We start from the raw sequence: 26,349 nt of genomic DNA, 5'->3' as shown, positions 1-26,349 counted from the left end.
CAGTAGTCACTTTGGACACAGTAACCCTATAAAGATTTTATTTTGCCTAACATTTTTTTCTTCAGTACTAATCCTAGTCTTTTTACTTGTTTTTACTTTTACTAGCCCCTACTATAATTAGTTTTGGTTCCTGGCATAATGGTCCTAGCTGAGCTACAACCTCTAACAACACTTTGTCTTTTTACACTTAGCTTACATCTGAGCATGACTGCCATCTATATCTCTTTTTGCTTTACAGAGGATGCCTTCATACGTGAAGATATGCCTCTAGAATCCTGGGTTACTTCACTTGGACATTCATTTACCTCTGAGGAAGTGATATTGAGGATTACTCCCAAAGTGAGTCTTGTGCTTATGAATGTCAGTATTCAGGCCTTTACACTGGATTTTGGAATAGGTAAGCCACATTAGGGTGACAATATTGACATTTGTTATGTAGTATTTTACCTACACCTTTAGCTCATGGTGATCTGATCTCACTGTTGTAGATGGGATTATCAAACTGCAGAATTCTCTCATTAAGTTGTTTATTACATTTTCTTTTTATTCATAACAAATGTGCTACTTTTCGTTAATATTACAATGTCAGGGGCACAGCATTTTCTGATGTAGGGTTTGTGTCCCGACTCTCTCACCTTAACTAAACCTTCTCCCATCCACTGTCTACACCACCCAGAGGAAACCTGGAGCAAGAGTCATTAATGACCTTTCTTTTGAATATGCTGTTTGCCTAGCTGACCAGCTATTCAGTATTTCAAGTACACAGACCCTGAACAGTTTACAGATCAGTAGTTTTATCCTTGATCTATCTTTCCTTGCTGCATGCTAGTGCTAAGTCAGTCACCAAGGAAGACCAAAACCCAGAAATAACTAACATTTTCAGAACTCAGCTGCAGCATTCAAAGTATTTCTATTTTTAGGAGAGCTGCACTCTCCTCCAGGGCATTCTCTGACATATAAACCCTTCTTGAAAGAAAAAGCATAGAAGTTGCTGGGATAGGTAATCAGTGGACAGCACAGTTCCCAGTTACCTAATGGAAAGCTCCAGACAGGGCCGATCCTAGGGTCACAGGTGCCTGGGTGCAGAAATATTTCTGGCGCCCCCACATGGGCGTGGTAATTTTAGTAACTCCTCCCCTTTACAAATATTTCTATGGCAACGACTCAACCACAGAGATGCTCCACCACGAAGTCTTCATTAACTTTAGCAAACAGAAAACAAAAACTCCTGCGCACAGGTGGATCACCATATAGAGATGCGTCAACACAGGCCTTGCTGCCCTCAAGGACGGGAAACCCTAGTGCAAACCGAGACAAAAGAAAAACAGGGGCGCACCAGCCTAGTGTATTAACTTTTATAAAAGGATTTATTTAAAAATGATTAAAAGAAACAACTCAATTGCATTTATAAGGAGTGACTGCTGAAGGAGGTATCTTTGCATAGCTCTGATGAAGAAGGGATTTTCCCTTCGAAACGCGTAAGCTGTTGTGATATGTATGCATTTCTCTACGATTTTTGGAAGGCATCGCTCATCCTATAGTCGCATGCTGGCTGTCGGTACACTTTGTGTTGTGCCTCTTCCATCCATTGCTTGTGAGTTGTTTCTTTTAATAATTTTTAAATAAATCCTTTTATAAAAGTTAATACACTAGGCTGGTGCGCCCCTGTTTTTCTTTTGTCTCAAAGTCTTCATTACCCTGGGATCCTTACAGGTACAATAAACAAAATACAGGAAGAGAAGCAAGAGTACTTTATTGGGACCTGGAGGGGGGCCTCTCTGATGGAGACAGAGAGCGCTTCTGTTAGACAGTCTGTTAGAAAGGGCCCCCTGAAATACTACAGACATGATACAGGAGATGGTCAGAGACTGCAGACATAATACAGGAGATGGTCGGAGACTGCAGACATAATACAGGAGATGATCAGAGACTGCAGACATAGTACAGGAGATGATCAGAGACTGCAGACATAATACAAGAGATGGTCAGAGACTGCAGACATAGTACAGGAGATGGTCAGAGACTGCAGACATAATACAGGAGATGGTCAGAGACTGCAGACATAGCACAGGAGATGGTCAGAGACTGCAGACATTATATAGGAGACGGTTAGAGACTGCAGACATGGTAAAGGAGATAGTCAGAGACTGCAGACATAGTATAGGAGATGGTTAGAGACTGTAGACATACTACAGGAGATGATCAGAGACTGCAGACATGGTACAGGAGAGGGTCAGAGACTGCAGACATAGTACAGGAGATAATCAGAGACTGCAGATATATTGCAGGAGATGGTCAGAGATTGCAGACTATGGATGAGCTCTGGCGTGTTCACAAGCTGCACGTGCAGAGCCCACCAGGAAGTCGGCAATGCGCTGCACTAATCGCAGGCAGTGAGACATTTCCCGATCTCTGCAGCCGCATATTGGGAATTGTCTCACTGCTTGTGATTAGCGCTGTGCAGTGCCGAGTTCCTGGCGGGCTCTGCATGTGCAGCTTGCGAACACGCCGGAGCTCATCCTTACTGCAGACATGGTACAGGAGATGGTCCATTAGACCCCTTTCACACTGGAGGCATTTTTTAGGCACTTTAGTGTTAAAAATAGCGCCTGAAAAAAGCCTTATCTGCAATCCCAGTGTGAGAGCCCGAATGCTTTCACACTGGAGCAGAGCACTGGCACGACGTCCAAAAAATTCCGGCAAGTAGCTTCTTTGAGTCGCTTTAGGAGCGGTGTAAAGCACCCTTGCCCATTGAAATCAATGGGCAGTGCCTGCAATGTGCCTCCACAGTTGCGCCTTTGAACCCTTTAGTGGGGGTTATATGTACCTCTAAGGTACCACTAAAAGTAGCGGCGCATTACCGCCAACGCCCCCGCACTGTCATTGTGAAAGGGCTCTTAGTACATCCAATTATACATCACATCTGTAGATGGACTACTGAGGTGCAGGAAGGGACAGGGGCTGTGTATCCTATGTAATCTATCATGCCATAAAACATCTCCTAATAGGGGCAGCCCAGAGCACATATAAAGGTGTGCTGGGGATGCCATTCCTACACACTACCAACTGAACACTGACTCACCTCGGTTCTCTCTCCTTGCAGCCCAAGATAGAGATGGGAGGGGGAGGCATTCCAACTGGAGTTGGTGGAGACAGTGCGGGATCCCAGTGTGGGGAATTCATTCCCGCACATCAGCACTCAGCAGCCACTGACTAGAACCCTCATGTCAGGAAGAGGAGCGCCCCTCCCCCCAGCACTGCCAGGCTGGATGGGCTGCCCTATGCTCACACTAGTGTTCTGGACGGACACTGACAAGGAGAGAAGGAGGGAGGGGAGAACTCTGGCTCTTCGGCGCCCCCACCTCTGCAGGCGCCCGGGTGCAAAGCACCCTGTGCACCCCGGGTAGGATCGGCCCTGGCTCCAGATTGCTAGTTGTGATTTAGAGCCTTCCAATTATGTAACCACGGCAATAGTGAATCACGGGGCTAATATGATAATAAAGCCTGCCCCACCTCCTGGCATCAGAACCCCCTTAAAGGGCAATGGAAAATGGAAAAATAGCATTATCTTATTGGTATTGCTGTCCTAAAGCATTCATGTTGAGCTAACAAATCTGGTATCAGGGCAGATCAGCAGTATCAGCAGACCAGAGGATCTCCACAGTCTCCTTGGCTTGTCGTGTAATGTGGCAAAAATTCAAATTGAAGGACCTCTCCCCTGCTAGGTGGTGGATGCCAAGCCAGCTACTGACAAGCTCTGTGCTTGTAATCACATTGGAAAAAAATAACATCTTCTAGTCTTTCACATTGTTGTCAATCAAGCCCTGATAAAAAGGGGTGTTTTGGGGCCCCCAAAACAGGTTGGCTACTTTTTGGATTGTCCCCTGGCTTTTATTGCAATAAAGTTGTATCTGGACCCCTTAGCAGTGGTGTGGTGTGGAACATTTGTGAGGTCAGGTACTGATGTTGGATGAAAAGAGCTGGCTCATTATCAGGGTTCCAACTCATCCCAAAGGCATTCAGTAGGGTTGAGGTCAGGGCTCTGTACAGGACACTCTATGGATCTGGCTTAGTGCAGTCATGCTGGAAGAGAAAAGAGCTGTCCTCAAATTGTTGTCATAAGTTTGGAAGAGCACAATTGGCTAAAGAGTCTTTGTATGCTACAGCGTTAACAGTTCCTCATACTTTTGGTCATATAGTATTAGGAGATAGATAGCTATATACAGTAGATAGATAGATAGATAGATAGATAGATAGATAGATAGATAGATAGATAGATAGATAGATAGATAGATAGATAGATAGATATAGTCAGGAGTGTACAAACTGTAAACAAAATTAACAAAAAAAAAGTTTGTCTTTAACTGAAAACTAAATTGTATTTTCTTTTGTATTATCCAACACAAACTTTGCAGGGTGCAGAGGGAACTCAGATGTCACTGGTAAGTAGCTCATCATAGAATTCAATTTACATTTTAGTATATTGTATTTTTCACTCAAAGTTTGTAAGATTATGTAATTGTCAGGGACAACAATATACCTGGATAAGATTTATGCCCAGTATGTTGAAATGTCCTCAAAATTCAGAAAATACAAACTTTTCTCCAAAAGTGTATGATGGTTTATCTTGGTATTCAATGCATTATTTTTGAGGGGCAAATATACAAACTATTGTAAAAAAGATGCATAGGAAGCCAGACACTGCCATTGGGGGTACTGTATGCACCAAAGAAAAGCAAAACAAAACCTCACCCTGTGCACTCAGGAGAGCATTTAGTTTGTATGCAAAACCCAAACTCCATTAAAATCAGTGGGAGACAAATCTGTCATTTTAAAAATGCCCGTTTTCTGGGCTAACATGCAAGGGGCATGTTGAAAATTGTGGCAGATACGCCCCTGCCTGGGGAACATGTACAATGCAAAAAATGTTTAAAAAAATCCCACTTGAACAGGGGTAATGATTTTTAAATGCTTAAAGAGAAACATAAAAAATGTTCAATTCCTTTAAATGACATGTCTGGTGGGTGTTCTAATCCTGCCTGTGAAGGGGCATCTCTGTGATGTACAGAAAGTGCTGCAGCAGTGCTGACATTTAGAAGGGAAAAATGTTTTAAATTTGTCGGCAAATGACTTTGACAGCTGTCATTGACAGCTTTGTTTGTTTTAAAAAAAAAAAAAAACACACAGACCTCTCCAAGCATCTGCTATGTATTATGGGGGACCTTTGGAGGGATCTGTGTACTTTTTTAGAAGCTGACAATGAATGTCATTTGTTTACAATTTTAATGCCCCGTACACACGGTCGGACTTTGTTCGGACATTCCGACAACAAAATCCTAGGATTTTTTCCGACGGATGTTGGCTCAAACTTGTTTTGCCTACACACGGTCGCACAAAGTTGTCGGAATTTCCGATCGCCAAGAACGCGGTGACGTACACCACGTACGACGAGACTAGAAAAGGGCGGTTCAGAACCAAGCGCGGCACCCTTTGGGCTCCTTTTGCTAATCTCGTGTTAGTAAAAGTTTGGTGAGAGACGATTCGCGCTTTTTCAGACTCGTGGCTTTCAGATGGTTTTCTGCCATTCAGTTTGTGCTTGTGGGTTTGTATCTGCTCTTCAGTGCGTGCAGTGAGTTCGTATCAGAGTTTTCTGTGCGATCTTGCCCGCTCGTTGCTGTTTTTCAGGTCACTCTTCACAGGCCTTGCTGTTCTTCAGTGCGTTCCGCTACTTCGTTCTGAGCAGCCGACCATTTTCTAGCCATGTTTCGTATGCGTACTCCTCGTAGAGTTCGTGCTGTGTGGGGGCTTGGTGTTGGGGTCCTGACCTTGACACAAGTCCAGTCCATGAACAGGGTGGGGAGGAGTTCATGGACCAAGAATTGGTTGCTTCAGCGTGACCAGTTCTGTCATATGCCTTTGCTCCGTGAGATCCGTGAGAATAATCCTGATGATTTCAGGAACTTTCTCAGGATGACGGACCCCGTATTTCACCGTTTGTTGGCTTCGCTGACCCCCTATATCAGCAGGCAGGATACCTGCAAGAGGCAAGCCATCACTCCGGAGCAGAGGTTGGTCGCTACCTTGCGGTATTTGGCCACAGGGAGAAGTCTGCAGGACTTAAAGTTCTCGACAGGCATCTCCCCCCAGGCTCTGGGGATCATTATCCCAGAGACCTGTTCTGCCATCATACAGGTCCTGCAGAAGGAGTATATGAAGGTAAGATTTTTATCCTTTTATATCACATTTTATTGTATTGAATGTTTGATAATATATTGTATTTCTTCCCTCATTCCCTAATTACGATGATTGTAATATGCTGTGAATGTCCCCTTTGTTCTCATGCATGCTGGATTTTTAGGTAATTATTATTTTATGTCCTTCATACATATTTGCCCTTCAATAACCTCCCCAGCATGGTCTTTCCTGGCCTATATTCACCTCATGTAGTCACTTAACAATGTATTTTATCAGCTCCATAGTAGTGCTTTACCCCAAACACCCCCTAAAATGTTTGGAAATGTTATTTTTGATTTAAATTCAGGCAGAGTGCCAGAGGTTTTTTTTTGTGGTGTCCCCAAATTTTTTTTAACCCTCCCTCCCCCAACTGCTAAGTCAGCTGATCCCAATTCTCTATCCTCAATCATCTATCTGCTGACTTTGCCAAACCCATACACACTATACCCACCTCTTTACTGGTCAGATGTATGGATGAATTCCCCAAAGCATGTAGTGCAAGGTCCTGCCTATATACTTTCCAATGGTACTGTTTAAAGTTTTTGTATTCTATTATTATCTTGATAGGTAATAGCAGAATGTTCAAATGTCCTCAAATGTGTACAGTGTGTATTTATATCTTTGTATTATGACACTTCTTACCTGTCCAGTGGTCTGCCAATAGTGTAACTAAGGAGGGGCTGTTCCAAGTAATACCCATTATTTAGGCATTCATCTCTCAATGAAGTGAAGAGGGTTACCTGTCCAAGAGTTCCCCCCCTATAATGTTAGAAATGGCCCATGAGAGGGGGGGAGGGGGAATATGATAGGTGTACCTTATACTTTGGCCTTGTTAAATTCCCCTTAGTAAATGCTATCTGGAGGTTGCCCCATAATGTTTGTGTCTAATCTGCTTGCCATGTATCTTTGAAAAAATAGTAATGTTTATTGTTTTTTCCTCAACAGTTTCCTTCAACGCCACAGGAATGGCAGACTGTGGCCTCCCACTTTGCCCAGCGGTGGGACTTTCCTAACTGCGGAGGGGCAATTGATGGGAAACACGTCCACATCGTCCCACCACCCAACTCGGGGTCGTACTATTATAATTACAAAGGGTTTAATAGTATAGTGATGTTGGCGGTGGTGTCGGCTAATTACGAGTTCTTGTATGTGGACGTGGGGAAGAATGGCCGGATGTCCGATGGTGGAGTGATCACTAAGACGGAGTTCTACAGGCGTCTCCAGAATGGCAGCTTGGACTTGACACCTCCAGAGGACAATGTTGAAGGTCTCCCATTTGTGTTCGTTAGTGATGAAGCATTTGCGCTGGGGGACCACCTGATGCGGCCATTCCCGATGAGGACCCTCACCCCGGAACAGAGGGTTTTTAATTACCGGCTGGCCAGAGCCTGAAGAGTGGTGGAGAACACATTTGGAATCCTGGCCAGCCGGTTCCGATTATTTCTGACACCCATCCATATGGCGGAGTATAAACTGAACCATATAATACTTGCCTGCTGTGTTCTCCATAATTTTTTAAGAAAACATTCAGCCAACTATGCTGGCTCAGTTGGGCCTGAGGCCGGAATCCCTAATCCATCAACACTGACGGCACTTGAAAGTGGCCGTCCTGGCTTGCCCTCCCTGAATGCCCGTGATGTCCGGTTACGCTACCTGGAGTTCTTTGCGGGTAGGGGGGCTATCAATATGCCAGACAATCTGTGACACCTTTTTCAAATAAAAAACAACCAAAAGAAATTCTTTGTGGACATTTACTGCTTGTGTTTGTTTTAGCTGACCCTGACAGAAATGTGTTGAGTGCAGAAAATGTCGTGATTGGGTAACCTTATAAAAAACACTGTTGGCTGGTACTTCCTAAATGCAAAAACACATTTCACTACAAGTGCACTTGCAACTGCACTGAACCTGCACTTGTAGTGCAAAGTGTATTTGCCCTTAGGAAATAACCCCCATTTTTGCATAAAACAGCAATTACATCACCCCAAAAGTGTTGTAGTGTTGAGACAATAATCCACACATTCTTGAGTAAGGCACTTTTTTATACCTGCACAATCACATGTGCATTTCCCAAAGGTTTTTAAAACAAACCAACATGTTTGTTGTATAACAATGTTTGCAGTAGCTTTATCAAAAATCGAAATATCCATTTCAGATAAAACAGGCCTGTGTAAAACCAACAAGAAAGCCAAAAAACTTGAACTTACAAAGTTCACATTAGGTAAAACCTGAAGGCTATATCAGACATGAGTATTTAGGAACTGTGTTTGATATAGCGTTCAGATGGGGGGAAATCACCCCTGGAAAAGCCAAATTTGGAAGATGCACACCAATTTACGAATGTCAACATGTGCTATCTGCCATCAGGGGGGATCAAGGGACGTGTTTTGGGGGAGCAAGCCCTTCCTCAACGCGACTTTATAATTGAGGAAGGGGTTGCACCCCCAAAACGCGTCCATTGATCTCCCGTGATGGCAGATAGCACATGTTGGCACACTGTGTGCATCCTCCAAATTTGGCTTTTCTAAACATTGAAAAAATTAAAACAAGTGATTTTGTGGGGTTTAAATTCGCCCCAAAACATCAATGATGTTATTATTTTTTTTAATAACATCAGTGATTTGTTGCTGGATGTTTTGCAATTGGAGATTACACCCCATGATCTCCCCGATGAGTATCTGGGCACTTTCAGATGTAAAGCATTCTGGATCATGATCACCTAAAAAGAGATAAAGAACAAAAAAAAAGGTCTCAAAAATCTGCCACCATCCATCTCTTTTACCTAAGCCTGTGGTCGCAGACACTCACCTGTTGTGGTGCCAATCTCCACCACGTCTTCTTCTTCCTCCTGCTCTTCTTCTTGGGTTGGTATTTCCCCTTCCTCCAGAGGGGGGGGTCTCTGGTCTCCTGGGATGAGGGGTGTCCGAGTCTTTTCTCCCCTATGTAAAACAAAAATGGTATACTTAGCACACAGATATTTGAAGGCAGAACTAGAAATAGGAAACATTGCTTGGAAGTGGGGTACAATTGTCTATTTTAGCCGAGTTCCAAAATGTATATTTTTTAGTGTCCTTTGTCAAGCTGCAATACTTTACCTGTTTAGTACAAGCTTCACAGATGTAGCCCCCCTATAGTATACACTGGAGCACCTGTGTGGGCCCCCCTAATAAAAATGGTGTTCTGGGGTCCCACACTAGTGCTCCAGTGTCCAGATGTGAAAAGAGCTGCTCGGTGTCCTCTCCTTACACACAATTTAGTTTGCATTTCATTCTAGTAACAAAGCCATCTACACAAACAAATATTTGGCATCCAAGTAGGCCCCCAAAAATGTGTGAAAATGCATATGGCCTAAACAATGGTGTTCTAGAGGCCGAAAGAAAAATGTTTGATACGAACGAATAATGGGCCCATGAACATTAAAGTTGACCTTTTTAAACGTTACAATTAATAAAAGCATATGGAGCAGAACGGAATAAAGACAGAAAGAATAGGAACACAGCACAACTACTTACTTTTTTGCAGCACTCTCCGGATCTTTCGGTACTGCTCTGGCTCTCTCAACTTCAGGTCCGGCCACCGCTTCCTGAGCTGATCTTTTGATCTTCGTACCCCAAAATTCCTCTCAAGACTCCTGACCACTTTCACCATGATCTTGGCCTTTCGGATGTTCGGGTTGGGGTAAGGCCCATATTTTCCGTCATAGTCGGACTTCCTCATGATGTCGACCATCTCCAACATCTCCCCAAACGACATATTTGTGGCCTTAAAACGTCTCCTTCTGGATCGGGACGTGCCTGGATCCGGCCTTTCCTCCTCCTCGTTGCTAGAATTAGCACGCACCTGCTGTAACTCCGCCATGTGCTCTTCACCCACTGCGCCGAACGAAAAGGGGCGGGGAATACACTAGAAAGAACGTCAGGGGCGGGCGGTGTTACACGCATGCGCAGTGTGTATAAAGCGTAACACGCGTGCGTATTACGTACGATCTGTGAGCGGAGGAAGGAGCATTGGACGCGCCGATCGTAAGAACGAAGGTAAGAGACAAACTTGTGCCTATACTGCTTCTAGATTGAGGCCTATATTGTAACAATATTAGGAGAGTTTTGTCTGACATTAGGCTTTGTCTTGTGTTGTGTCTTGCAGTGAACATGGATATCTTAATGAAAGACAATGACTTCATGTCAGTATTCATAGATATGCTAAGTGAGCTGCCCTGTCTGTGGGAGATTACCCACCCCCATTTCAAGAACCAAGCAAAGAGGAAGGCAGCACTGGAGCAATTGTGTGAAATTGTGAAGCAGGTGACCCCCACGGCAGACATCACCTATTTAAAGATATTAATTGGTGGTCTGAGGAGCACATATCTAAGGGAGCGCAAGAAGGTCCTGGATTCACAGAGATCCGGAGCAGCAGATGACATCTATGTCCCCAGGATGTTGTACTATGACAGGCTGCACTTTCTGGCAGGCCAGACTGAACCCAGGCCATCCCTCTCCAGTCTTCCTTCCACGCTTCCTTCCCCCCCGGCTGAGGCTTCTGACGCCCAACCTGGGCCTTCCAGGCCACATGTGGAGGAGCCCAGATTGAGCCAGGTATAGCATTCCTCTAAATATTTCTGCTTGTCCAATCAATGATGTTAACTAGATGTTAGTTGGGAGTACTAATTTAGGATTGTGATTGATGATGCAAAAGCTAAAACTATGTCCCTTTTTCATACACAGGGAAGTCTCAGCCAGGAGGTGGCCGGGCCGAGCCGGCTGGCTGATATCAAGGTCCCTCCACCCCCCCCTGAAAACAGAAAGTGGCAGTAGGAGGAATACCCTAGAGGAGGCTGCTATAGCATTCTTTTGGAGGGCTACAGAGGTCCTGGGAGCACCACACACCATGCAGGAGAACATTGCTGCCTTCATAGCCTATAAAATGCAGAGGATGGAGGAGGGCCAAAAAGCCTTGTGTGAGGCCCTCATATCGGAGGCTCTGGAGAAAGGTATGAGGGGCCAAATTACACCTCACACACATCTTTGGGATGGTCCTCCTCCTCCTCCTGCAGGTCCTCCTCCTCCTCCTCCCTCTCCTCCAGGTCCCCCCAGTCCTCCTCCAGGTCCCCCCAGTCCTCCTCCTCCTCCAGGTGCTACTTCTTCTCCTGCCACATCTCCAACAGCACAGCCACAGCCCGGAATGAAGCGTGGAAGGAAGACCAGACAGTGATTGCCCTGGGTTCAGTCTGGTCGGCCAAAAGATGCAGCCTCTTGTGGTACCACAGCCTGGGGACACAGATGTCATCTGCTGCTATCCGGATCTCTGCGAATTCTGGACCAGACTGCCCTCCCTTACATATGGACTCCTCAGGCCACAAATTTTGATGTTGAAGAATTGATGTCTGCTGAGGGGGTCCCAGGCTTCGCTAATTTCTCCTGTTGATCCAGTGTTGCCTTCCTCTTTGTTTGGTTCTGATCCCTTAATAAAGGATTTTTGTTTTGAATTATACTCTCCTATGTGTTTTACTTAAAAAATGACAGTTGGTTTGTGAGGATTCAGGTACATTTCAAATATACAATGTGAAATGAACAAGGGACACCAACACCAAACAATCTCCTGGAGATTAAATAATAAAAGATATCAATGGTGTTGGGGTAACTTGACACACAAAACACACCCAAAAATATTCTGGAGTAAAAATAAAAATAACATTGAACAAAGATCAGCCTTGGAAAAAATCCAAACATTAAAGAAAAAAAAAGGCTTAAAATCCAAAATAAAAAAAAATTAAAAAATATAAAACTGTCAGATGTGACAACTAATAACAATATATTCAGGGAATCCCACTAAAAAAACACAAATCAAAGTTTGTGAGAAGTGTGTGTGAATATGAGCAGCAAAACTACTTAATTTTTGTCACATTATAAAGAAGAAGAGAGTGCGCTGTATTAAACCATTTTTAACATTGCAGCGTGACAAAAGTGCTGTATCCATTGCGAACGCTAAGTTTACCAGAACGAGCTGTCCCGTGTCGGAATTTCTTCTGAGCATGCGTGGCACTTTGTGCGTCGGAACAGGCCACACACGGTCGGAATTGACGCAATCAGATTTTGTTGTCGGAAAATTTTATCTCCTGCTGTCCAGCTTTGTGTGTCGGAAAATCCGATGGAAAATGTCCGATGGCGCCCACACACGGTCGGAATTTCCGACAACACGCTCCGATCGGACATTGTCCATCGGAAAATCTGACCGTGTGTACGGGGCATAACTGTGTAATTTTTCTTCCTCTGTAAATTTTTGCTTAGGGATGGGCCGAACGACCCCCTGTTCGGTTCGCACCAGAATAAAGCAAAAGTTCGAAACCGAATAATGAACCCCATTGAAGTTTATGGGACCCGAACTGTAAAAATCAAAAGTGCCCATTTTGAAACCTTATATGCAAGTAATTAGACATACAATGGTTATGGGGGTCCGGGCACTTCCCTGGTAGACATGTATCAAGAGATTTCATCTTCTGCAGCCTCTGTGGGGATGAGTTCTGAGAGTTTCCCCTTGTAATGGAGGTCAATGAGGGTTGCCAACCAATAGTGATCCTTCTCCTTGATACCACATATTCTTGGGTCCTTTCACAGGCTTTTAAACATGAGGGAGCCCATGCATCGCAAGTTTGCGGAGGCATGAGAAGCAGACTCCTCGGGGTCACTAAGAATTATGGTATGTGGAACTGCCTTATCCCAGCCACGTACAACTTCCAAGGGTTCTGGGGATGGAAAACCATCTCTTAAGGTTTGACGTATGTCTTCCTCTGCTTCAATGCATCCAAAACTGCCAGAATCCTCCTCCCTCTCCTCTTGTGTGTTCTGTGGCATAGGAACAAAGTAAAATGGGTCTTGAGAGGAAAGGAAGTCCTCCTCTTCCTCCCGCTCCTCTGCCTCGATTGACCTATCCATAATGCCACGCAGAGTTTGCTCCAGCCGGAACACACCAGGAATTGTGTCACTGATGCATGCATTGTCACAACTTACCATATTTGTGGCCTCCTCAAATGGTGACAGTACAGTGCATGCATCCTTTATAAGCAGCCATTGGCGTGGGGAAAAAAAGTTGAACCGGCCTGAGCCTGTCGTCGTGCCATACTCACACAGGTACTCAGTGACGGCCCTCTGCTGCATGGGCAGCCACTGTAGCATTGCCAAAGTGGAGTTCCACCTGGTGGGCATGTCAGAAATCAGGCTTTTATGGGCAGATGGAATTCCCACTGAATTTCAGCCAACCGAGAACTGGCACTATATGACTGCCTGAAATGGCTACAGACTCTTCTGGCCTGCTTTAGCAAATATTCCAACCCTGGGTACCTATTTAAGAAATGCTGCACCACCAAATTGAGGACATGTGCCAGGCATAGTACATGTGTAAATTTTCCCTGTCTAAGGGCAGACAGGAGGTTTGTGCCATTATTGCACACCACCATTCCTGGCTCCAGCTGGCATGGCATGAGCCACCTCTGGGGCTGCCCCTGCAGAGCTGCAAGAATCTCTGCTTCAGTGTGTTTCCTGACCCCTAGGCACACAAGCTTAAGTGCTGCATGGCACCTTTTAGCCTGACTCATTGAATAGCCCCTTAAACGTTTAGGGGGTACTTGTGGTTCACAGGACAATTATGCAGAGCAGGCCATGGAGGAGGAGGAGGAGGGGGTAGAGCTGACAAATCTTGCATCATCACCACTAACTGCATGGAAGCGTGGGGGCAAAACAAGCTACAGCACTGAGCCCTGTCCTGCATCCTTCTGAGTTGCATGCAGAGTTACCCAGTGTGCTGTGAATGAAATATATTGTCCCTGACCATACTTGCTGGACCACGTTTTCAGCAGTAATGTGGACTTTGCGGCTGACTGCCTTGCCCAACGATGCCACAACATTGCCTTCCACGTGATGGTACAGAGCTGGAATGGCCTTACATGAAAAGAAGGGCCTGGGAACCTGCCATTGTGGTACAGCATATTATGCAAATTCACGGAAGGGGGTAGAACCTCCCAGCTACTCTACTACCTGCTGGCGACCCGTGCTTCTTCGTGCCCAATACCCGCTGTGCCATTCCCAGAGGGTATCGTGCACCTAGCTGCAAGGGGAGCCTCTCTCAGCAACTCGGCCTTGGTGAGTACCTGACACCACCACTGTTCCCAGTCCAGTGGTCTCTGAGCCAGGGTGGTACGGGAGGTCTCCCTCCGCACGTCAGGCTCACATCCAAGGTACGTTACACTACCTTTGTATCGAAGCACTCGATTCCGCTGCAGCTGCGTGACACTCCACTTGCCATTGAGGCTCTTGATGGGAGACCTCTACAGCCTGCCTGTGTGACTCATGTTCCGTTGTCCATGGCTGTAGGGGCTCTTCACCATGGGATAATCCAATTCCAAGTTATTTCCTCACCTAAGTTTCCGCTTTTTATTGTCTCCATGCTGAGGTTCTCTCCTGGTTGCCACAATGCAGTAAGATATGCTTCCAGAAGGTAGCCAAGGTCCTGTGCACTTCTCTCTCCTCTCTGCCAGAGGAGTACTGTGATTTTAGCGATGTCTTTGACCGAGGTCAAGTCGCTAGTTTGCCTTCACACTGGTCGTATGATTGCACAATTGGCCTTTAACCTGGTGCAATACCCCCTCATGCCCGGGTTTACCCTTTGTTGGTCTTGGAGGATAAGGCCATGTAGGAGTATGTTGCAGACGCACTTTCTCGAGGTTTCATCCGCAAATCCTCGTCTCCTGCTGGTGCTGGTTTCTTCTTTATGAAGAAGAGTGGTGAACTGAGACCTTGTATTTATTATAGGGGTCTCAAATGTTTCACGATTAAGAATACCTATCTGATTCTGTTGATTACGGAGTTATTTAACCGCCTCAAGGGAGCAACGAGTGGAAAACTGCGTTTAATACCAGAACAGGCCATTATGAGAACCTTGTAATGCCTTTTGGCCTTTGTAATGCCCCGGCAGTTTTCCAGGAATATATAAACAATGTCCTCCGAGATTTGTTGCAGTTATGTGTGGTGGTTTATCGCAACAATATCCTCATATTTTCCAAGTCCCTGGAGAGCCACCACACAGATGTCTGTCGTGTGCTTAAGAAACTAAGAGAGAATAATCTTTATTGTAAATGGGAGAAGTGCGAATTCCATCATGAACAGGTTAAATTCCTGGGTTATGTAATTTCCACTGCTGGTTTTTCGATGGACCCAGAGAAACTTTTAGCAGTCCTACAGTGGCCCCGACCCATGGGTTTACATCCTCTGCAGCATTTTCTTGGCTTTGCCAACTATTATCGGAAATTTACCCTGACTGATATGACCAGAAAGGGCGATAACCCACAGAGTTGGTCTCCGGAGTCCATTAAGGCCTTTGAGAGTCTCAAGGCTGCCTTTGTTTCTGCTTCTGTGTTGACACATCCTGATCCTACGTTACCTTTTATCCTTGAGATTGATGTTTTGGAGACTGGAGTTGGTGCCCTTCTGTCTCAGCGTCATACCTCTAAGAGTGCTATGCATCCTTGTGGTTACTTTTCCAAGAAATTGTCACCTGTGGAGTGCAATTATGAGGTTGGTGACAGAGAGCTGTTAGCAATTATTTTAGCCCTGAAAGTATGGTGACATCTCCTCGAAGGTACCACTGTGCCGGTTCTCATTCTTATTGACCATAAGAATCTCACATTCTTGTCTGAGGCTAAACGCCTCTCTCCCAGAAGGGCGCAATGAGCTCTTTTCTTGTCTAGTTTTGATTACATTGTCTCATTCTTACCCAGTACTAAGAATGGAAGGGCTGACGCTTTGTCACGACAATTTTCCTCCACTTCCAAGATGGAGCTCCGGTTCCTGTGATTCCTCCTGATTGTATTCTGGTTATGGCTCGCACCAGTCTCACTTCTTTGGGTGACAAAAGTCTTGCTGCTCAGGTTCATGCTTCTCCTGAGAAACCTTGTGACCGCTGCTTTGTTCCAGAGAGTCTCCGTACTGCCGTGCTCCAGACTTACCATTCTCCAAAGGCTGCTGGCCAACTTGGGAGGAATCAACTCTTTTGGGCCATGTCCCAATAATTCTGGTGGCCTAGTCTACGTACTGATGTACAGTATCTCACAAAAGTCAGTACACCCCACACATTTTTAAAAATATTTTGTTATATCTTTTCATGTGACAACGCTGAAGACACTTTGCTACAATGTAAAGTAGTGAGTGTACAGCTTGTATAACAGTGTAAATTTGCTGTCCCCTCAAAATAACTCAACACACAGCCATTAATGTCTAAACCACTGGCAACAAAAGTGAGTACACCCCTAAATGAAAATGTCCAAAATTGGGCCCAAAATGTCAATATTTTGTGTGGCCACCATTATTTTCCAGCACTGCCTTAACCCTCTTGGGCATGGAGTTAACCAAAGCTTCACAGGTTGCCACTGGACTCCTCTTCCACTCCTCCATGACGAAATCACAGAGCTGGTGGACATGGGCGTCCGCAGAACTTTTTTTAGGGGGGGCATCATTTTAAGGTCACTCATGCTCCGCCCCTTTTCAACGATGTAATGAATGGGGGGCTTAGTCATTATCACAAAAAGCGCAGACATGCAAAGGTTTGAGAAACCTGATGCAAAAGCTTCATAGAAGGATCAAGCTGCCATCTGAATAAGTATTTCTAATTTGCACTGGAAAGATATATGTGTTATATAAGAGATAATTCATCTTCACTTTGTATTGGAAGTTACTATAAAAATATATAAATAGCCTAGAGAATGTAGATCTTTTTACATATATATGTTGTGGGTGCCCATATTTGGTCTTGATGAAAGCATCTATACTGTATGAGTATTAGAGCCAGTGTACTGTAAAAATCCATGGAGAATCAAGCTCATAACCTAGAAACCTGGCTGGTGAAGGGTTAAGGGAATCCCTGTGTCCTGGAGCAAACAGTGGCTGACCTTATGCAAAGCTTAAGTGAGCTGAGATAACAAGTGGATAGATAAGAGTTGCAGAGTCTGGAAATGCATACACAGTCACTCCATTTAGAATCTGTGTAAACACTAGATGTGCCTAAGAATTCATCTCCAGTTCAGCAGACCCCCTCCTTGTTCTTCTTCTTTTGCCAGTTCACTACTACTTCCTATTTCCTCTACATGTGTACATTCTGCTTCTACTGTACACCTTCACTTACTCTCCTGATGCCGCCCAGTTTTAAAAAGACTGCGTTTCCATCATCCAGAGGCAGGAGACATGGCCGCTGCTGATCCTTAAAGGCTGGCCACACCCTCTTCCCTTATTCCTGCCAAATCACTGCCTTTCTCCTCACAGAAGGCGCCATTACATAGCAGAGAGTGCCCAATTGTTAAGCTGCGGGGTGGAGGGAGGGATTTGTGCTGTGCCCACATGATTGATGTTTTTACAGACAACGATCCTGCCCAGCCAAGCAGTCTAATTTGGAGGGGGACATACGGTGGGGCAAGGGATAACCTGAGCATCACCACTCCACTTGTGGGTGGTGCTTGCTGGATCTACATCTTCTTGACTCACTCAACACAGTGGGGTAGGGACTGGAGGCGGAGCCGAGCGGCCGAGCAAGTGAGACTGAGTCAGATCATATCAGAGAGCAGCAGCAGTCAGCAGACTCAGAAAAAAGTGTGCAGGGGGCGCATGCGCGGCGCCAAAGGAAATGGACGTCTGACACAGTAGCTCCGCTCCACCCGGGCCTTTCACGGCATCCCGAGGGCTATTAACTGCTCAAATATCCTCGTTTCTTGCACCCCTCGAGCCACTTAACACTGGTGCATGCCGTCGAAGAGAAGGAACTCCCGTGGTTCCGCTCAAAATACCCTAACTCACTATCTCCTCCGCACGCGGGATCGTTACAGTATGTCCCAAGATGGCGCGGCAGGGAAAGGGGACGCTCCGGCTCAAACTCCTACATCGCAGCAGACGCCATCCCGGTCTACATACAGCACGAGTGAGTACCACACTACCCTCTCTAAGGCTGACCTGGACAGCAGTTTGGAGGCTATGTATTCCAAACTGGCCTCCAAATTCCAGATGGAACTGCAGAAAACCTCCCATACACTATCACAAGAAATTGCGGCCTTAGGCTCACGTACCGAGCTCCTTGAGACCAAGCACGATGAGCTGACTCTGGCCTACAACGACCTTAGTCGGGAACATGACTCATTAGCCACAGCTCTATCTGTGATCCAAACCCAAGTCGAAGATCTCGACAATAGAAACAGGCGCAACAATTTGCGCCTGAGAGGTATCCCGGAATCAGAGACTGAACTTATCCCTGCTGTTATTCGTTTATTTAAATCACTGCTCCCAGAGTGCGACTCCTCTGCTTTTAAATGTGATCGCATTCACAGAGCGCTTCGCCCAAAGCCTCCTGATGACAAACCACCCAGAGATGTGATCCTCTGCCTGAAGGATTTTCTCATCAAGGAGGATATCCTAAGGGCTGCACGGAACAAGCAAAGGATTATGCTGGACAATCATCAGATCCAGATCTATCCGGATATCTCCCCTGCCACCCTTGACAGACGCAGAGGCTTAAAAGAAGTAACCACCGCACTCCAATCCGCCCACATCCGCTACAGATGGGGCTTCCCGTTTAAGTTGCTGGTCCCCCACAATGGCACCACTTTTTCAGCCACTTCTCTACTTGAGGGCCAAGAAATCCTGGTGAAACTGGGCCTGCTTGATGCAGCTGCCATCCGTCGTCCACCGCTGACCCCTCGTCCAGCCCCCATCTGGCAAACCCCTCCATCACGCAGAGAAAGAAGGAGAATCCGTTATGATGTTGGAGAGGGCCCCGCAGAACTTCCACGGTGACATTCCTGATACCTACCACTCCTCCACCTATATGACGCATGACACTGTTTCTCCCACCACCTTATTACAGGCGACAGTCCCGCGGAGCCGTGGCATGTCCTCCCCACCCAGCAAAAGTTCCGTTTGAAACCACAGGCTACGTACTGGTTTGAATTTTTTCTTTTCCTGTTTTTTTTTTTTTTTTTTTTTTTTTTCTGCTTTTTTGCGAGCCTCACAGGTTTTTCCCCATAGTGGGAATTAGTAAACCAGCTGGGTACGAGACCGAGTTGTCTCGCTAATAAAGGTTTCTTTTATTAGTCTTTACTGTTAACAGGTAAAGTTTCGTTTACCTGACCCTTTTTTGATACTAGACTTCATGTCTAGCTATACAATTTTTGATATTTTTTTTCGTTTTTTCATTCAATGCTTTTTTACAGCTATTCTCTTTTTATTTGGTCAGTCACCTTACAGTCTGGAATGTTTGCTCTCCCGATATTATGCTAATGTGATAGAAATGTTCTCCCCTAGCATTGGCCTGAATGTGAATTTTATGTACCACTTTCTCCACTTGATGCTTGATTTAATGACAGCACCCCTGCTGGGCCTGGCTTGCTTGGTACACAAGCCCTCTTACATGCATAGTTTGGTACCTTTTCTGCCTGACTACACGAAATTGACCTACCATGGCAATCACCTGTATTTCACATAATGTTAAGGGGTTTAACTCCCCTATTAAAAGACGCAAGGCATTTGATCTTTATAACCGTCTGGGCACCAAGATTCTCCTACTCCAGGAGACTCACTTTTCCCACTCCTCACACCCAAAATACCTTCATAGAAGCTTCCCACAATCATTTTGTTCCCTCCACACATCCAAAAGCAGGGGTGCTGCCATTCTATTACATTCTTCAGTTCCTATGGAAATTAAGCAATGCTTCAAAGATAAGGAAAGCAGATTTGTTATAATTAAAGGTGTAATGCATAATAGGGAAATCACCATTGCCAGTATTTATGCACCCAATGATGCCCCTGCCTCCTTTTTTAAAATGTTTTTTGACAAATTAGCCTCCTTGGAGTCTCCCCATATGATTATAGGAGGGGACTTAAACCTAGTAGCTAACCCCACATTGGATAGATCCTCCTCCACTACTGCTACCAAAGCCTTCCCCAGGTCTCTAACCCAGGGTCTTTTGAACCACCAACTAGTAGATACCTGGAGAACGCACAATATGGGCATTAAAGAATTTACCTTCTACTCACACCCACATAAAAGTTATGCCAGGTTAGATTATGTGTATACTACCCCCATCATTTTAGCCAATTCCACTGGTGCCAAGATCCACCCATGTGTTTGGTCAGACCATCACGTAACCTCCTTCACCACTGACTTTATCAGACTTGCCCCCACTCCGTATACCTGGAGACTTAACGAGGCTTTGCTCTCAGACTTGGTTGTAGAGTCAGAGGCAGCCAAGTCCATTGACGAATATTTCTCACTTAATGCTCTCCCTGAAACCCCGCCCTCGATTGTCTGGACAGCCCATAAGGCAGTGCTGAGGGGCAAATTAATCAGCCTCGCCTCCGCTCATAACAAACTCCATAGACAGAGAATTGTAGACCTCACAAAAGACCTTGATAGGCTATACAGAGACGCCGGTTCACTGGCCTTGGAGTCCACTAGACAGCTTATTGACCAAAAAAGCCTAGAACTAGACTCCCTTCTCTCTTCTAAAACGGAGAAGGCACTTAGATGGTCGAAAGCGAAATTTCTACTTCATAACAATACCGCCTCGACTTTATTTGCCAGACGGCTCAATCAGTCCTCCCGCCCTCCACATGTCTATAAACTAACACAGAGCTCAGGGTTACCCACTTCCCATCCCAAAGAAGTACTCCAACTTTTCAAACAATTTTACTCAACCCTTCTGGCTCCTACCCAAAAGCCTCCCACCCAAGCTGAAACTGACTGGTTCCGAGAACTACCTATGCCCTCCCTCACCCCATCTCAAACTGAGAAACTCAATGCCCCCATCACTACCTCAGAGGTACTTAGGGTTATTAAATCTCTAAAGTTAGGCTCTGCTCCGGGCCCAGACGGCTTTTCAGCCATTTACTACAAGAAATTTGTCAATCTTCTGGCCCCTAATTTAGTACAATTATTTAATTGGGTTCTACAAGGAGGAAGCTTCCCTGAGGAGATGCTCCTGGCCAATATGTCCATGATTCCCAAACCAAACAAAAACCACTTACTCCCTCAGAATTATAGACCAATCTCGGTAATAAACAACGATCTAAAAATCTTTAGTAGAATCCTAGCTGACAGACTGGCACCCATTATCTCTTCACTTATTTCCCCCTACCAATCAGGATTTATACCCCATAGATTCATTACTGACAACATACGCTTAGCCACTAACGTTATCCAGGATGCCAACCTAACCTCCCGGAAACTGTTTATGCTTAGCCTGGATATACATAAGGCATTTGACAGCGTATCCTGGAACTACCTTTCTACCATCCTACAACGAATGGGTTTTAAGGACGAATTTTTCCATGCATTCCAAACTCTCTATTTAAACCCCAAAACCCGCATTAAGATCCCAGGTTGTAGCTCAGACTTTTTCTCCATAGGTCGGGGCACAAGGCAGGGATGCCCACTTTCCCCCTTAATTTTTGCCCTTGCCCTAGAACCACTCGCTATAGCAATACTTACAAACCCAAATATTTCTGGCTACACCAAAGGCCCCTCCTCTTACAAGTTTTGTATGTACGCAGACGATGTCCTCATGTTCTTGACTAACCCCCTCATATCTCTACCTAACCTCTTACGGACTCTCTCGGACTTTGCAGGAGTCTCTGGCCTCAAAATTAATGTCTCGAAATCTGTTGCCCTCCCAGTAGGTTTTTCACAGTTGGAAACCCAACAACTGAAGAATGCTTTTCACTTTGTGTGGGCCACTACTCACCTACAATATTTGGGCATCGAGCTGACTGGAGACTTCTGCAGACTCTTTGAGGCCAATTATCCCCCCCTGACCACAAAACTTAAAAAAACTCTTAAACTTTGGAATCATCTCCATATATCCTTCCTTGGAAGAATCACGGCCCTCAAAATGACAATACTTCCCAGGCTACTCTATCTGTTTCGTTCCCTCCCTATTAGAGTGTCCAGATCATACCTACTTTCTCTTCAAGCACACCTCAATAGATTCATTTGGCAGGACAAACCCCCGAGATTCGCTAGAGAGACCCTTTACCGTTCCTCCAAAAGGGGTGGGCTGGGAGTCCCAAATATTTGGCTGTACTACATAGCCAGCAGATTTGCACAGCAAGCACAATGGAACATTAGAGGTTCCAAGGTCCCATGGGTTAGGTTTGAACAGGACTCCATCGCCCCCCTCTACCTACCTGGCCTACTTTGGTCCTCACACCCTTCCATCCCAGACCTTTCCACCCGAAACCTGGTAGTGACAGCCGGTTTGAAACTTTGGAAAATGTATAAGACCAAATACTGTCTCTCCTCTCCAATATCCACTGGAGCCTCATATCTCGGGGACCCTAGATTCCCCCCTGCATATGACCACCCGGAGGCCTTCCTAGAGTGGACCCAAAATAATCTGATTACTCTTGGGGACTTTCTAGTCAACTCCACATTTACCACATTCTCGGCACTTCAAGCCAGATGCCAACTACCTAACAGTGAATTTTACCGTTATCTCCAAATAAGACATTTTTTTCAGCTACACTACCCCAACCCTAATACAGACTCCTCGACACTCTATGAGGACTTGTGCCACACATCCCCTCGTCAAAAAGGCCTTATCTCTTTAACCCATAGTATGCTAGAATCATCTAATGACCCTCCTACCTTAAAATACAGATCACAATGGGAACAAGAGCTAGCTCTTGACCAGGAGGAACTAGACTGGGATAAAAACTGGCAGAACATTCGCAAATGCACAAAATCATTAACTATCAGGGAGACAGCCATCAAACTTACAACAAGATGGTATTATACCCCAACCCGTCTCCACAGGTTTTATCCGCAGGTGTCTCCCAGGTGCTTCCGTGGTTGCACCAACTTAGGCTCATACCTACATATATTCTGGGAGTGCGATAAACTACAACCCTCTTGGAAGGAGGTTTTTAAAATGATTGATAGATTGGCAGAGAAACCCATTAATCTCACATTCCACCACTGTATTCTTTTCCAAGACATCCCAGAAGTGACTAAACCTATGATGAGATTAATACACTCTATCTGTATTGCTACACTTTGGGTCATTGCACTACACTGGAAATCCTCTACGTTCCCCTTTGCACAAATTATCTCACGTATAGATAGTATGATGGTGTCTGAGAAAATATTCCATACCCTACATGATTCCATTCCGACATACGATGCCAAATGGAATCCATGGTTTTTATTCAGGCTCCAAGACTGACCACTCTTTGATTATATAGACTGACTATTAATAATCTACTATTTGTTTCATCTGTTTTGAAAATCCCTTTTTCTTTCCTATTCCTTCTTTTATTATTTCACCAAAGTAGATACCCTTCAGGGTGATAATTTCATGTGAGTCATGAACAGAATGCATTGGGCTACTGTGATCTCAGGACGGTCTTATAGCCTATCATACCTACACCATATCATATTGTTTAAAATGATATCCCTATGACTCTGAAGGATGTACATGTATATCTATTTTGTGTACTGATTTTGTTACTCTCAATAAAACTATTTGAAAACAAAAAGAAAAAAGTGTGCAGCGGACCGCTCAGCTCACGGACACCCACTTGTCTTGTGCGGACACCTTGCTGATTCCAGGGGGGGCACTTGACCCCCCTTGCCCCCTGCTGTGGACACCCATGCTGGTGGATGTTAGAGTCCTTGCGTTCCTCTACCTTCCGTTTGAGGATGCCCCACAGATGCTCAATAGGGTTTAGGTTCTGGAGACATTCTTGGCCAGTCCACCACCTTTACCCTTAGCTTCTTTAGCAAGGCAGTGGTCATCTTGGAGGTGTGTGTGGGGTCGTTATCATGTTGCAATGCTGCCTTGCGGCCCAGTCTCCGAAAGGAGGGGATCATGCTTGGCTTTAGTATGTCACAGTACATGTTGGCATTCATGGTTCCCTCAATGAACTGTAGCTCCCCAGTGCCAGCAGCACTCACGCAGCCCCAGACCATGACACTCCCACCACCATGCATGACTGTAGGCAAGACACACTTGTCTTTGTACTCCTCACCTGGTTGCCACCAAACACTCTTGACAGCATTTGAGCCAAATAAGGTTATCTTGGTCTCATCAGACCACAGGACATGGTTCCAGTAATCCATGTCCTTAGTCTGCTTATCTTCAGCAAACTGTTTGCGGGCTTTCTTGTGCATCATCCTTAGAAGAGGCTTCCTTCTGGGACGACAGCAATGCAGACCAATTTGATGCAGTATGCGGAGTATGGTCTGAGCACTGACAGGCTGACCCCCCCACCCCTTCAACTTCTGCAGCAATGCTGGCAGCACTCAAACATCTATTTTCCAAAGAAACCTCTGCAAGTGACGCTGAGCACATGAACTCAATTTCTTTGGTCGACCATGTCAAGGCCTGTTCTGAGTGGAACCTGTCCTGTTAAACCGCTGTATGGTCTTGGCTACCATGCTGCAGCTCAGTTTCAGGGTCTTGGCAATCTTCTTATAGCCTAGGCCATCTTTATGTAGAGCAACAATTCCTTTTTTCACATCCTCAGAGAGTTTTTTGAGGATGAGGTGCCATTTTGAACTTCCAGTGACCAGTATGAGAGTGAGAGCAATAACAACAAATTTTTTTTTTTTTTCAAATTATTTTTTATTGAAGATTTTTAAATACAAAACATAGTACAAGTTTTTTTTTTTTTTTTTTGTTCATTAACGTACATATAATAGGAACATACATTGATCAAAGACAGGTTCAGAGTTTACATTGTAGAGGGTAAGTAATTTTTACAATGTTATTATCTTATTTGTTATATATGATGAAACATTGATTTATTTAACATAATGTATTTCCATAAAACATAAAACAGTAAGGTGAAAATGTAGCAAAGGATAGAAGGGGGGGGGGGGGAGTGAAGTAGGTATGTTTATTTTCATTAACCATACAAGTTTAACTGAGAAATAGCGAGGGGTATATATTTCATTTCAGATATCTCTAGTTATCTCTAAACCAATCCGACCATATTTTCCAATGTTTGTCAAAGGTAGGTTTTTGTTCAGTTCTAGCTGCTATTAATGATTCAAAGATGTAATTGGTTTGTGTTATTGCGAGGGCTTCTGAAACATTGGGTGCAATATTCGTTTTCCAATATTTAGTAATCAGTGATCTAGCAGCCAGGAGCATATGTGTGATCACTGTACGAAAGCAAGGAGGGAAATTTTCAATACCCAAGTTTAACAGTGCCAAACCTGGGTTTGGTGGTTTTAGTATTCCTGTGATACGAGATATACACTTGAATATATTGTTCCAAAAGCTGGTGAGATGTTTGCATGACCAGAATACATGTAAGATATTGCCCACCTCCCCACATGTTCTCCAGCATAGTGGTGAGTTGGAGAGGGAGAATTTAGATAATCTATAAGGCGTGAGGTACCATCTCTGAGCCATTTTTAGGGAAAGTTCCCAATGATTTACACATCTAGTTGCTTTGTACGTGGTTTTGAGTGCAGTTTCCCATTGATTATTGGTGTAGGATTCTCCCAGCTCCAACTCCCACTTTAGGAAAGGTGGGAGTTTCGTAAAAGAAGTTTTGTTTTGGAGGAAATTGTAAAATAAGGAAATGCCTTTAGGTGTAGCAGGGGTTTTTTTTGTAAAATTGCCATATTGATTCGTGTATAGGTATATGGATTGATTTTAAAGATTTTAGAAAATGAACCAGCTGTCTATATTTAAAGTGGTCCGCTAGGGGTAGTGAGTATTCCTCCACTAGTGTATTGAATGTTTTGAGCGTATTGTTAATATATAGGTCGGCGATCAGAGATATACCTCCTGTGGACCAATTCGAAAAGTTGGAGTATGGTATGGTGTGGTTCAAGATTGTGATTGGAATAGGGATGTTTATACTTTTAGTTGGGGGTGGGGGAGATTTGTGTAATTCCCTCCACGCTAGTAGGGAGGCCTGAACAGTTAGTGGTAATGATCTTAAGGGATAAGGTTTCTATGTGTCAAGTAGTAATAGTAGTCGGAGATCTCGGGTTGGGCTGAGGGCTTGTTCTATGTTGTGCCAGAGGATGTCTGGGGATGGTGATTGGAGATGAGTATTCTTAAGTGGGATTGGTAGTGTT

At 44.8% G+C, this 26,349-nt stretch overlaps 1 protein-coding gene across 1 annotated transcript in view; it reads left to right on the top strand.

The window, feature by feature from the left end:
- The first annotated feature begins 250 nt into the window (after window positions 1-250).
- The window catches only part of LOC141133614 (proteinase-activated receptor 1-like), a 90,899-nt gene continuing 64,800 nt past the window's right edge, over window positions 251-26,349 (top strand). The window contains exon 1 of the mRNA XM_073623091.1: window positions 251-397. Within this exon, the coding sequence (XP_073479192.1) occupies window positions 262-397 (136 nt within the window). The 5' untranslated portion in view covers window positions 251-261. The remainder of the gene's footprint in view (window positions 398-26,349) is intronic.

Source organism: Aquarana catesbeiana, linkage group LG03, assembly GCF_042186555.1.
Source record: "Aquarana catesbeiana isolate 2022-GZ linkage group LG03, ASM4218655v1, whole genome shotgun sequence".
In the NCBI taxonomy this organism is placed as follows: Eukaryota; Metazoa; Chordata; class Amphibia; order Anura; family Ranidae; genus Aquarana; species Aquarana catesbeiana.
The sequence above is the reverse complement of the archived record's forward strand: the minus strand, read 5'-3'. Positions and strand labels throughout refer to the sequence as shown.